This window comes from Polyodon spathula, chromosome 9 (genome assembly GCF_017654505.1).
Source record: "Polyodon spathula isolate WHYD16114869_AA chromosome 9, ASM1765450v1, whole genome shotgun sequence".
In the NCBI taxonomy this organism is placed as follows: domain Eukaryota; kingdom Metazoa; phylum Chordata; class Actinopteri; order Acipenseriformes; family Polyodontidae; genus Polyodon; species Polyodon spathula.
Genome location: NC_054542.1, coordinates 51,069,610 through 51,083,229, shown reverse-complemented (window position 1 = coordinate 51,083,229; position 13,620 = coordinate 51,069,610). Strand labels below are relative to the sequence as shown.

General features: G+C 39.3%; 1 protein-coding gene across 1 annotated transcript in view; it reads right to left on the bottom strand.

Moving 5' to 3' along the window:
- LOC121321019 (phospholipid-transporting ATPase VA-like) overlaps positions 1-13,620 on the bottom strand; it is a 58,113-nt gene that overhangs the window by 31,688 nt on the left and 12,805 nt on the right. Inside the window, exon 2 of the mRNA XM_041259916.1 lies at positions 9,664-9,868. Coding sequence (XP_041115850.1) covers positions 9,664-9,868 — 205 coding nt within the window. The remainder of the gene's footprint in view (positions 1-9,663; positions 9,869-13,620) is intronic.

Below are 13,620 nucleotides of genomic sequence, written 5' to 3'. Positions count from 1 at the left end.
ATATTACACTAAACTCCGTCCTGTGTTAATATAGTATAATAAACACTGTCCACAGTGTTAATATAATAAACTCTGTCCACAGTGTTAATATATTATACTAAACTCTGTCCTGTGTTAATATAGTATAATAAACACTATCCAGTGTTAATATATTATACTAAACTCTGTCCACAGTGTTAATATAGTATAATAAACTCTGTCCACAGTGTTAATATATTATACTAAACTCTGTCCACAGTGTTAATATAGTATAATAAACTCTGTCCACAGTGTTAATATATTATACTAAACTCTGTCCACAGTGTTAATATATTATACTAAACTCTGTCCACAGTGTTAATATATTATACTAAACTCTGTCCACAGTGTTAATATATTATACTAAACTCTGTCCACAGTGTTAATATAGTATAATAAACTCTGTCCACAGTGTTAATATATTATACTAAACTCTGTCCTGTGTTAATATAGTATAATAAACTCTGTCCACAGTGTTAATATATTACACTAAACTCTGTCCACAGTGTTAATATATTATACTAAACTCTGTCCACAGTGTTAATATAGTATAATAAACTCTGTCCACAGTGTTAATATATTATACTAAACTCTGTCCACAGTGTTAATATAGTATAATAAACTCTGTCCAGTGTTAATATATTACACTAAACTCTGTCCACAGTGTTAATATATTATACTAAACTCTGTCCAAAGTGTTAATATATTATACTAAACTCTGTCCACAGTGTTAATATAGTATAATAAACTCTGTCCACAGTGTTAATATATTATACTAAACTCTGTCCTGTGTTAATATAGTATAATAAACACTGTCCAGTGTTAATATATTATACTATACTAAACTCTGTCCACAGTGTTAATATATTATACTAAACTCTGTCCACAGTGTTAATATATTATACTAAACTCTGTCCACAGTGTTAATATATTATACTAAACTCTGTCCACAGTGTTAATATATTATACTAAACTCTGTCCACAGTGTTAATATATATATACTAAACTCTGTCCACAGTGTTAATATAGTATAAAACTCTGTCCACAGTGTTAATATAGTATGCTAAACTCTGTCCTGTGTTAATATAGTATAATAAACTCTGTCCAGTGTTAATATATTACACTAAACTCTGTCCACAGTGTTAATATATTATACTAAACTCTGTCCTGTGTTAATATAGTATAATAAACACTTTCCAGTGTTAATATATTATACTAAACTCTGTCATGTGTTAATATAGTATAATAAACACTGTCCAGTGTTAATATATTACACTAAACTCTGTCCACAGTGTTAATATATTATACTAAACTCTGTCCACAGTGTTAATATATTACACTAAACTCTGTCCAAAGTGTTAATATATTACACTAAACTCTGTCCACAGTGTTAATATATTATACTAAACTCTGTCCACAGTGTTAATATATTATACTAAACTCTGTCCACAGTGTTAATATATTATACTAAACTCTGTCCACAGTGTTAATATAGTATAATAAACACGGTCCAGTGTTAATATATTATACTAAACTCTGTCCTGTGTTAATACAGTATAATATATTAACACTGGACAGTGTTTATTATACTATATTAACACTGTGGACAGAGTTTAGTGTAATATATTAACACTGTGGACAGAGTTTAGTATAATATATTAACACTGTGGACAGAGTTTAGTATAATATATTAACACTGTGGACAGAGTTTAGTATAATATATTAACACTGTGGACAGAGTTTAGTGTAATATATTAACACTGTGGACAGAGTTTATTATACTGTATTAACACTGGACATAGTTTAGTATAATATATTAACACTGTGGACAGAGTTTAGTGTAATATATTAACACTGTGGACAGTGTTCATTATACTATATTAACACTGTGGACAGAGTTTAGTATAATATATTAACACTGTGGACAGAGTTTAGTATAATATATTAACACTTTGGACAGAGTTTAGTATAATATATTAACACTGTGGACAGAGTTTAGTGTAATATATTAACACTGTGGACAGAGTTTAGTATAATATATTAACACTGTGGACAGATTTTATTATACTATATTAACACAGGACAGAGTTTAGTGTAATATATTAACACTGGACAGTGTTTATTATACTATATTAACACTGTGGACAGAGTTTAGTGTAATATATTAACACAGGACAGAGTTTAGTGTAATAAACTCTGTCCACAGTGTTAATATATTACACTAAACTCTGTCCACAGTGTTAATATATTATACTAAACTCTGTCCTGTGTTAATATAGTATAATAAACACTGTCCAGTGTTAATATATTACACTAAACTCTGTCCTGTGTTAATATAGTATAATAAACTCTGTCTACAGTGTTAATATATAGTGGCTTGCTAAAGTATTGACCCCCCCTTGGCATTTTTCCTATTTTGTTGCCTTACAACCTGGAATTAAAATGGATGTTTTGGGGGTTTGTATCATTTGATTTACATAACATGCCTACCACTTTGAAGATGCAAAATATTTTTTATTGTGAAACAAACAAGAAATACGACAAAAAAAACAGAAAACTTGAGCGTGCATAAGTATTCACCCCACTAAAGTCAATACTTTGTAGAGCCACCTTTTGCAGCAATTACAGCTGCAAGTCTCTTGGGGTATGTATCTATAAGCTTGGCACATCTAGCCACTGGGATTTTTGCCCATTCTTCAAGGCAAAACTGCTCCAGCTCCTTCAAGTTGGATGGGTTCCGCTGGTGTACAGCAATCTTTAAGTCATACCACAGATTCTCAATTGGATTGAGGTCTGGGCTTTGACTAGGCCATTCCAAGACATTTAAATGTTTCCCCTTAAACCACTCGAGTGTTGCTTTAGCAGTATGCTTAGGGTCATTGTCCTGCTGGAAGGTGAACCTCCGTCCCAGTCTCAAATCTCTGGAAGACTGGAACAGGTTTCCCTCAAGAATTTCCCTGTATTTAGCGCCGTCCATCATTCCTTCAATTCTGACCAGTTTCCCAGTCCCTGCCGATGAAAAACATCCCCACATCATGATACTGCCGCCACCATGCTTCACTGTGGGGATGGTGTTCTCGGGGTGATGAGAGGTGTTGGGTTTGCGCCAGACATAGTGTTTTCCTTGATGGCCAAAAAGCTCAATTTGAGTCTCACCTGACCAGAGTACCTTCTTCCATATGTTTGGGGAGTCTCCCACATGCCTTTTGGTGAGCACCAAACATGTTTGCTTATTTTTTTCTTTAAGCAATGTTTTTTTTTTCTGGCCACTCTTCCATAAAGCCCAGCTCTGTGGAGTGTACGGCTTAAAGTAGTCCTATGGACAGATACTCCAATCTCCGCTGTGGAGCTTTGCAGCTCCTTCAGGGTTATCTTTGGTCTCTTTGTTGCCTCTCTGATTAATGCCCTCCTTGCCTGGTCCATGAGTTTTGGTGGGCGGCCCACTCTTGCCAGGTTTGTTGTGGTGCCATATTCTTTCCATTTTTTAATAATGGCTTTAATGGTGCTCCGTGGGATGTTCAAAGTTTCGGATATTTTTTTATAAACCAACCCTGATCTGAACTTCTCCACAACTTTGTCCCTGACCTGTTTGGAGAGCTCCTTGGTCTTCATGGTGCCGCTTGCTTGGTGGTGCCCCTTGCTTAGTGGTGTTGCAGACTCTGGGGCCTTTCAGAACAGATCTATATATACTGAGATCATGTGACAGATCATGTGACACTTAGATTGCACACAGGTGGACTTTATTTAACTAATTGTGACTTCTGAAGGTAGTTGCTTGCACCAGATCTTATTTAGAGGCTTAATAGCAAAGGGGGTGAATACATATGCACGCACCACTTTTCCGTTATTTATTTTTTAGAATTTTTTTAAATAAGTTATTTTTTTCATTTCACTTCACCAATTTGGACTATTTTGTGTATGTCCATTACATGCAATCCAAATAAAAATCCATTTAAATTCCAGGTTGTAAGGCAACAAAATAGGAAAAATGCCAAGGGGGGTCAATACTTTCACAAGCCACTGTATTACACAACACTCTGTCCTGTGTTAATATAGTATAATAAACTCTGACTACAGTGTTAATATATTACACTACACTCTGTCCTGTGTTAATATAGTATAATAAACTCTGTCCACAGTGTTAATATAGTATAATAAACTTTGTCCACAGTGTTAAAGGGGAACTGTATTCAAAATAACAAGGTTCCTTGTTTACACAACAAATGTGTCTTGCTGCACCAGCTTTGTTAAAAAGTCCAGCGTTTGGCCAGTATTTCAATTTTTTTGTCAGCTTTCTGGGTCAGCTGGAAATGCAGGCCGCTGCCTTTCTGGCGCCGCTGTGAGGTCACACCGTTGACAGCCACCCACGCCAGGCAACGCTGGCAGGGGGAATTATATCAGAATGCAAAGCATTCAGGGGCAAAAATAACACAAGGAAAAACAGAAACAAAAAGTATTTTGTGCCTAAGCCTTAAACCAACAAAGGGCGGCCATAAAAAAAAACAGTGGCCACATAATAAAGGAACAAGACATCCGCTCAATAGAATCCTATGTGTGACTATAGAGCGAGTCAACGACAGGACTCCACACAGAGCACGATGGAAGAGAGCTCCAATACATTCAGGGTTAACGTGTTTAAATGTTTTTTATACGATATACTGCTCAAGGAGCGGCTGAAGCTTCAGTTAACAAGTTTTCTATTGAAATTGTTATACATTAATTTGCATTACAGTTTCCTCTTTAACATATTAGAATTAGGGCATCTAGTTTTCAGGTTTTATTTTTGATCACGTGATATCCCTTTAAACACATTTTGAGCTGATTTGTTTTCTTAATCAAACACTAATTACCAAAGGAAGTTGTTTCTTTTTACCCTCATATCTTGATTGAGTTCACAAGCAACGTGCATTGATCTCACCTGATTCTATCTGAACCTGCATTTCATTCTGTCTCTAATCAATAAATTAATCTTATTCATTTCCCCTGTGTTTGTTTAAATTAGCGACGCGCTACTAGAAACTATCTGGTATTCAGTTTAACAACTATTAATTAAGGTTAAAATGAGGGAGGGAGAAGGAAAATAAAAACTGAAAACTAGACGCCCTAGTTATAATAGTACGAAAGCCTAAGGAGTACAGTACATCCTAACTGAACAACAACTTATTTATTTATTTATTTATTTACAGAAAGTCAAAAAGGTTTATATATCCCATGAAATATTTCTGAAATCCTCATAAATAGGCAGAATGATCATGGAGCAAGCAACCAGCTAAAGTTGTTGAAAACAGGATACTTGGGGAAATGGTTTTTGAAAAGAAAAGAAAACCACAGGAATCTAGTCTGTTTCAGAAACAAGCATCCAATTCTCCAGGCCAAGGTAAAGAGCAACCACTCAGACACACCAGAAAAACAGCATGGACAGTGTTCAGGGCTGAAGTGTGTTTAAGCAGTGAAGAGTGGGTGTTGTGTGTGAATAGTGTTCAGGGCAGTGTGTGTTGTGTGTGAACAGTGTTCAGGGCAGTGTGTGTTTAAGCAGTGAAGAGAGTGGGTGTTGTGTGTGAATAGTGTTCAGGGCAGTGTGTGTTGTGTGTGAATAGTGTTCAGGGCAGTGTGTGTTTAAGCAGTGGAGAGTGGGTGTTGTGTGTGAATAGTGTTCAGGGCAGTGTGTGTTGTGTGTGAATAGTGTTCAGGGCAGTGTGTGTTTAAGCAGTGAAGAGTGGGTGTTGTGTGTGAATAGTGTTCAGGGCAGTGTGTGTTTAAGCAGTGAAGAGTGGGTGTTGTGTGTGAACAGTGTTCAGGGCAGTGTGTTTTTAAGCAGTGGAGAGTGGGTGTTGTGTGTGAATAGTGTTCAGGGCAGTGTGTGTTGTGTGTGAATAGTGTTCAGGGCAGTGTGTGTTTAAGCAGTGAAGAGTATGTGTTGTGTGTGAATAGTGTTCAGGGCAGTGTGTGTTTAAGCAGTGAAGAGTGGGTGTTGTGTGTGAATAGTGTTCAGGGCAGTGTGTGTTGTGTGTGAATAGTGTTCAGGGCAGTGTGTGTTTAAGCAGTGGAGAGTGGGTGTTGTGTGTGAATAGTGTTCAGGGCAGTGTGTGTTTACGCAGTGAAGAGTGGGTGTTGTGTGTGAACAGTGTTCAGGGCAGTGTATGTTTAAGCAGTGAAGAGTATGTGTTGTGTGTGAATAGTGTTCAGGGTAGTGTGTGTTTAAGCAGTGAAGAGTGGGTGTTGTGTGTGAACAGTGTTCAGGGCAGTGTGTTTTTAAGCAGTGGAGAGTGGGTGTTGTGTGTGAATAGTGTTCAGGGCAGTGTGTGTTGTGTGTGAATAGTGTTCAGGGCAGTGTGTGTTTAAGCAGTGGAGAGTGGGTGTTGTGTGTGAATAGTGTTCAGGGCAGTGTGTGTTGTAAGCAGTGGAGAGTGGGTGTTGTGTGTGAATAGTGTTCAGGGCAGTGTGTGTTGTGTGTGAATAGTGTTCAGGGCAGTGTGTGTTTAAGCAGTGGAGAGTGGGTGTTGTGTGTGAATAGTGTTCAGCGCAGTGGGTGTTGTGTGTGAATAGTGTTCAGGGCAGTGTGTGTTTAAGCAGTGGAGAGTGGGTGTTGTGTGTGAATAGTGTTCAGGGCAGTGTGTGTATAAGCAGTGAAGAGTGAGTGTTGTGTGCGAATAGTGTTCAGGGCAGTGTGTGTTTAAGCAGTGAAGAGTGGGTGTTGTGTGTGAATAGTGTTCAGGGCAGTGTGTGTTTAAGCAGTGAAGAGTGGGTGTTGTGTGTGAATAGTGTTCAGGGCAGTGTGTGTTGTGTGTGAATAGTGTTCAGGGCAGTGTGTGTTTAAGCAGTGAAGAGTGGGTGTTGTGTGTGAATAGTGTTCAGGGCAGTGTGTGTTGTGTGTGAACAGTGTTCAGGGCAGTGTGTGTTTAAGCAGTGAAGAGTGTGTGTTGTGTGTGAATAGTGTTCAGGGCAGTGTGTGTTTAAGCAGTGGAGAGTGGGTGTTGTGTGTGAATAGTGTTCAGGGCAGTGTGTGTTGTGTGTGAACAGTGTTCAGGGCAGTGTGTGTTTAAGCAGTGAAGAGTGGGTGTTGTGTGTGAATAGTGTTCAGGGCAGTGTGTGTTGTGTGTGAACAGTGTTCAGGGCAGTGTGTGTTTAAGCAGTGAAGAGAGTGGGTGTTGTGTGTGAATAGTGTTCAGGGCAGTGTGTGTTTAAGCAGTGGAGAGTGGGTGTTGTGTGTGAATAGTGTTCAGGGCAGTGTGTGTTTACGCAGTGAAGAGTGGGTGTTGTGTGTGAACAGTGTTCAGGGCAGTGTATGTATAAGCAGTGAAGAGTGAGTGTTGTGTGTGAATAGTGTTCAGGGCAGTGTGTGTTTAAGCAGTGAAGAGTGGGTGTTGTGTGTGAACAGTGTTCAGGGCAGTGTGTGTATAAGCAGTGAAGAGTGGGTGTTGTGTGTGAATAGTGTTCAGGGCAGTGTGTGTTTAAGCAGTGGAGAGTGGGTGTTGTGTGTGAATAGTGTTCAGGGCAGTGTGTGTTTAAGCAGTGGAGAGTGGGTGTTGTGTGTGAATAGTGTTCAGGGCAGTGTGTGTTTAAGCAGTGGAGAGTGGGTGTTGTGTGTGAATAGTGTTCAGGGCAGTGTGTGTTGTGTGTGAATAGTGTTCAGGGCAGTGTGTGTTTAAGCAGTGGAGAGTGGGTGTTGTGTGTGAATAGTGTTCAGGGCAGTGTGTGTTTAAGCAGTGAAGAGTGGGTGTTGTGTGTGAATAGTGTTCAGGGCAGTGTGTGTTTAAGCAGTGGAGAGTGGGTGTTGTGTGTGAATAGTGTTCAGGGCAGTGTGTGTTTAAGCAGTGAAGAGTGGGTGTTGTGTGTGAATAGTGTTCAGGGCAGTGTGTGTTTAAGCAGTGGAGAGTGTGTGTTGTGTGTGAATAGTGTTCAGGGCAGTGTGTGTTTAAGCAGTGAAGAGAGTGGGTGTTGTGTGTGAATAGTGTTCAGGGCAGTGTTTGTTTAAGCAGTGGAGAGTGGGTGTTAACTTCAATGTAAAAATATATGAAAGCATGATAACCCTTATGTACAAAAATCTTCACTACAATTGAACAAGATCTGCTAAATATTTACTTTTGTTTCATACAGTATTAAAGTGTTTATATCTGATAGTGAATAAAATATTAAGATAGATAAAGAAAGGTCTGTGTAATTAGTGATGTATTCACTTATTTCAATATTTTTAGTATATTTATTTATTCATGTTTTACTTTTATCAAATATATAGGCTATCCTTCAGCATAGCTAATTCTCAGAAATTAACGTTCCTTTTTGTTCAGTGGGGACCACAAATAGCATTACTCTCATCAACGTATCGAGAGGAAACCGTACTTCCTTGTGCCAATAGGGACCACAGCGAGTGTTACACTGACAGGAAACCAACATTTCTCAGAGATCAAGATCAAAATCTCAGAATGATGAGACGATTAAAAAAAAATCTCCAATAAAATCTCCAAAATGTAAAAAAATAAGTCATCAAGAATTCTCAGCTGGCTGACTTCATCTGCTTGTTTTCTCAACTAATCGTGTAGCACTGATGCCAGCAACACAACACGTTGGCAAACTGAAGGCTACAGTTTCAAATCTCACGCATGCCTGACCTCTTTCTATACTTAAAAAAAAAAAAATAAAAATAAAATGTTCCATCTGAAACAGAAATAAATAATTTAATATAAATAGATGTCACAATAAGTGTGTTCCCTAGCATATTTCCATACTGACTAAACAAGTTAATTGTCATTGCCATATAAGCTGCCCTTGCTGTATGGAAAGGCTCTTCCAGTTATCATGTAAGCTGCCCTTGCTGTATGGAAAGGCTCTTCCAGTTATCATGTAAGCTGCCCTTGCTGTATGGAAAGGCTCTTCCAGTTATCATGTAAGCTGCCCTTGCTGTATGGAAAGGCTCTTCCAGTTATCATGTAAGCTGCCCTTGCTGTATGGAAAGGCTCTTCCAGTTATCATGTAAGCTGCCCTTGCTGTATGGAAAGGCTCTTCCAGTTATCATGTAAGCTGCCCTTGCTGTATGGAAAGGCTCTTCCAGTTATCATATAAGCTGCCCTTGCTGTATGGAAAGGCTCTTCCAGTTATCATGTAAGCTGCCCTTGCTGTATGGAAAGGCTCTTCCAGTTATCATGTAAGCTGCCCTTGCTGTATGGAAAGGCTCTTCCAGTTATCATGTAAGCTGCCCTTGCTGTATGGAAAGGCTCTTCCAGTTGTCGCTGTTGATACCGCTCCTCTCAATAGTGGTTTCTTTGTGGTTTCTTTTTCCTTTAAGGTTGGCTCAGTCACCACTGGGTGTGCTAAAGAAGCTGGTTTCTCTGTGTTATAAATGCAATGAAATCACAACCCTCACACTACATGTGTGACCACGATGTTAATGCTAATACTAACATCTAACCTAAAACTGCAATGCAAATACATGTACTGTATGCTAGAACATGCATGTATTTCAAAACTGCCCATATAAAACCGACAGACAATGGGAGTGCGCAACAGGACAGAGTGCAGTCATTATCTCATGAGCTCCTATGCTTTTCAGTAGAGTTTGAAAGGGAGACAGTCTCAGGAGGCACTTATCTTGCTAAGGCTCAGAATCATATTCTTCTGGACTACCTCTCTGTGAAGAAGGCTGCTTACCAGCTCTGAGAAGCTCCTCACCACCTGCCTCTGTTTGAGACTGGTCTCCCCGTCCAGTGTTGCTGTTTCAATGTGACACAGACCGTCAGGGTCGCTGGAGGACAGGAGAAGCACGTCTGCAGGAATGATCTCATTGCATCGAAGACGAATGAAATCCCCAACCTGGATTTCCTTCCAGTACTTCTCCACGTACTTCCTTTCATTCCTGCAGTGAACCAAATGAAATACTGGATGAGCAACACCACAATGACATGCAATCACGTTACCTTGAATGACATTAAAAAGAATGAAACAGGCAAACAATGAAAGCCATGAATTGGAGAGCCCAGTACACTAACATTCTGTATGAATGAATACCCTTGTTACACCAGGGGAAGCAATTACATATACACACACAGTACTGTAATTAATATACTCTACAACACAACATACAAAAACTGGGTGACTTGCTGTTTGTACAGGCTCTGTGTTATATACTGTATCACACAGCACACTCAGGAATAGCATTTTAAACTGGGTGACTTGCTGTTTGTACAGGCTCTGTGTTATATACTGTAATGCACAGCACACTCAGGAATAGCATTTTAAACTGGGTGACTTGCTGTTTGTACAGGCTCTGTGTTATATACTGTATCACACAGCACACTCAGGAATAGCATTTTAAACTGGGTGACTTGCTGTTTGTACAGGCTCTGTGTTATATACTGTATCACACAGCACACTCAGGAATAGCATTTTAAACTGGGTGACTTACTGTTTGTACAGGCTCTGTGTTATATACTGTAGCACACAGCACACTCAGGAATAGCATTTTAAACTGGGTGACTTGCTGTTTGTACAGGCTCTGTGTTATATACTGTATCACACAGCACACTCAGGAATAGCATTTTAAACTGGGTGACTTGCTGTTTGTACAGGCTCTGTGTTATATACTGTAGCGCACAGCACACTCAGGAATAGCATTTTAAACTGGGTGACTTGCTGTTTGTACAGGCTCTGTGTTATATACTGTAGCGCACAGCACACTCAGGAATAGCATTTTAAACTGGGTGACTTGCTGTTTGTACAGGCTCTGTGTTATATACTGTATCACACAGCACACTCAGGAATAGCATTTTAAACTGGGTGACTTGCTGTTTGTACAGGCTCTGTGTTATATACTGTAGCGCACAGCACACTCAGGAATAGCATTTTAAACTGGGTGACTTGCTGTTTGTACAGGCTCTGTGTTATATACTGTAGCGCACAGCACACTCAGGAATAGCATTTTAAACTGGGTGACTTGCTGTTTGTACAGGCTCTGTGTTATATACTGTAGCGCACAGCACACTCAGGAATAGCATTTTAAACTGGGTGACTTGCTGTTTGTACAGGCTCTGTGTTATATACTGTAGCACACAGCACACTCAGGAATAGCATTTTAAACTGGGTGACTTGCTGTTTGTACAGGCTCTGTGTTATATACTGTATCACACAGCACACTCAGGAATAGCATTTTAAACTGGGTGACTTGCTGTTTGTACAGGCTCTGTGTTATATACTGTAATGCACAGCACACTCAGGAATAGCATTTTAAACTGGGTGACTTGCTGTTTGTACAGGCTCTGTGTTATATACTGTATCACACAGCACACTCAGGAATAGCATTTTAAACTGGGTGACTTGCTGTTTGTACAGGCTCTGTGTTATATACTGTAGCGCACAGCACACTCAGGAATAGCATTTTAAACTGGGTGACTTGCTGTTTGTACAGGCTCTGTGTTATATACTGTATCACACAGCACACTCAGGAATAGCATTTTAAACTGGGTGACTTGCTGTTTGTACAGGCTCTGTGTTATATACTGTAGCGCACAGCACACTCAGGAATAGCATTTTAAACTGGGTGACTTGCTGTTTGTACAGGCTCTGTGTTATATACTGTATCACACAGCACACTCAGGAATAGCATTTTAAACTGGGTGACTTGCTGTTTGTACAGGCTCTGTGTTATATACTGTAATGCACAGCACACTCAGGAATAGCATTTTAAACTGGGTGACTTGCTGTTTGTACAGGCTCTGTGTTATATACTGTAATGCACAGCACACTCAGGAATAGCATTTTAAAGAACACTATTACACTACTTTATAAAAGAGATATATTTCTGTTTTCTTTCAAATAAAGATGTTCAAACTGCAGTACTGTATCAGAAGTGAACTCATTCATTACTTAACATCAGTGGAGATGTTACAGAATTAACATGGGTATCCACAATGCCTAGTTATTTGTTCAAATAAAGGCTACTGGGACAGATTTACTAAGGTGTTTACTGGTTTTCAAAGTAAACTGACAGGAAGACTGACTTTAAAGTGTGAATCAAATCAAAATGTTATGCAGAGCAGATACAGAACTCCTGGTAAGATGCATTTTTTCAGTAACAAACCGAAACAGCTTCACTAGACTGTCAGATACTGTAAATGCACAATCCAATGCTTGCATTAAAAAAAAAAAAAAAAAAACTGTAGAGATAGTTTTATGAAAACATACAGTAAATCCCAGAAGGCAATCAACTTCAAATCTGCCTTGAAGCCAACTAAAAACAGTCTTAACAAATTACATAAGCCCTTTGCTGTAACTTAATATGGCACAGGCTGCCACATCAGCACATCATTCAGCAGTGTGGCTACAGCAGACCGGATCAGTCCAACAAGCCAGACAGGGCGGGTGCTGGATCGTACCATGACTGCTTTCAGAACGGAATGTGACATGCATGGAAAAAACAGCAAGCATTCACGCGCCCCTTCAGGAAGGAGTAGAACCACTACTGTGCATACACTGTGAGCACATAGGAGAGGGTCTATGAGAAGCAGTACTGTTCTCTGTAGAACCATTACTGTGCATACACTGTGAGCACATAGGAGAGGGTCTATGAGAAGCAGTACTGCTCTCTGCTTCCACTGCCAGGGAGCACAGCAGATTGGTTACAGAGTCTGATACCCTTTTCCTCCCTTATATTTGGCTGTGGGACTCAGTTCTGAATGTACACCTCCACAATGCACAGTCTGACTGGAGAGACTGTGTAGTGCCTGGCTGTTTTTCATGAGGCAGTCCTCCAGCTTATAAAGAAATTCTTCATGTTGTCCTCCACATTATCAAGGAATCATAAAAAAGTGGAGACTATTAAATTAGTAAATTAAAAGACTTTTCAAGTGCTATGTTCTGGCATCATTGCTTTTACTGCTGAAGTGATTTTTATTTTGATTTGCACTTGTAATTCACACATGAGCACAGCACTGCACTTACATTCTGCCACGGGATTCTCCACATTTTCATTCCAAACAGATTTTTTTTGCTTGCGCTCCAGCCACACTTTACTGAACAGTCGTCTGTTTCCTCAAGGCAGTTTAAAATGTTAAATCTTCACACCTGTACTGTACCTGCTTGCTACAGCTCCAACAATGATACTAGTGCAAAGCGCAGACGGCACCGACTCTGGTTTCTAGTGTTAAAATGTCTCCACCCTGTCCTGGACGGACACTGTTTAAAGAATACAAATATGTTACAAATATACAAATAATACAAATATGTTACTTTTCTGGCAAATAAACGACCACTTACTAAAACAAATGTAAAATTTAAAATGCACCGTTAATGCACATTCCTAATTTCTGTGAATTCATGTCACGTACTGCTTCAAAAAGGAGTTGGTGTGGTCGATTTCACGTGTTCGATTAGCACCTGAGTGACGGTTTCAGTGCAGTAAAGTGTGCAAAACCACCAATCGAGACAATATGAAACGATGCTGTATTGTCCTGTGTATAGTGCACTTTTCACAACATAAGTGAGATTGTGAGTTTTTAATTAGTTACAAAAATACAGTATCTGTTTATTAAAATTGTACCAACAACCAGGAAAAAAAGCATCAAGCGAGTCTGTATGCAAACTTCAGCTTGAAAAAAAGCTTTGAGGGATTTC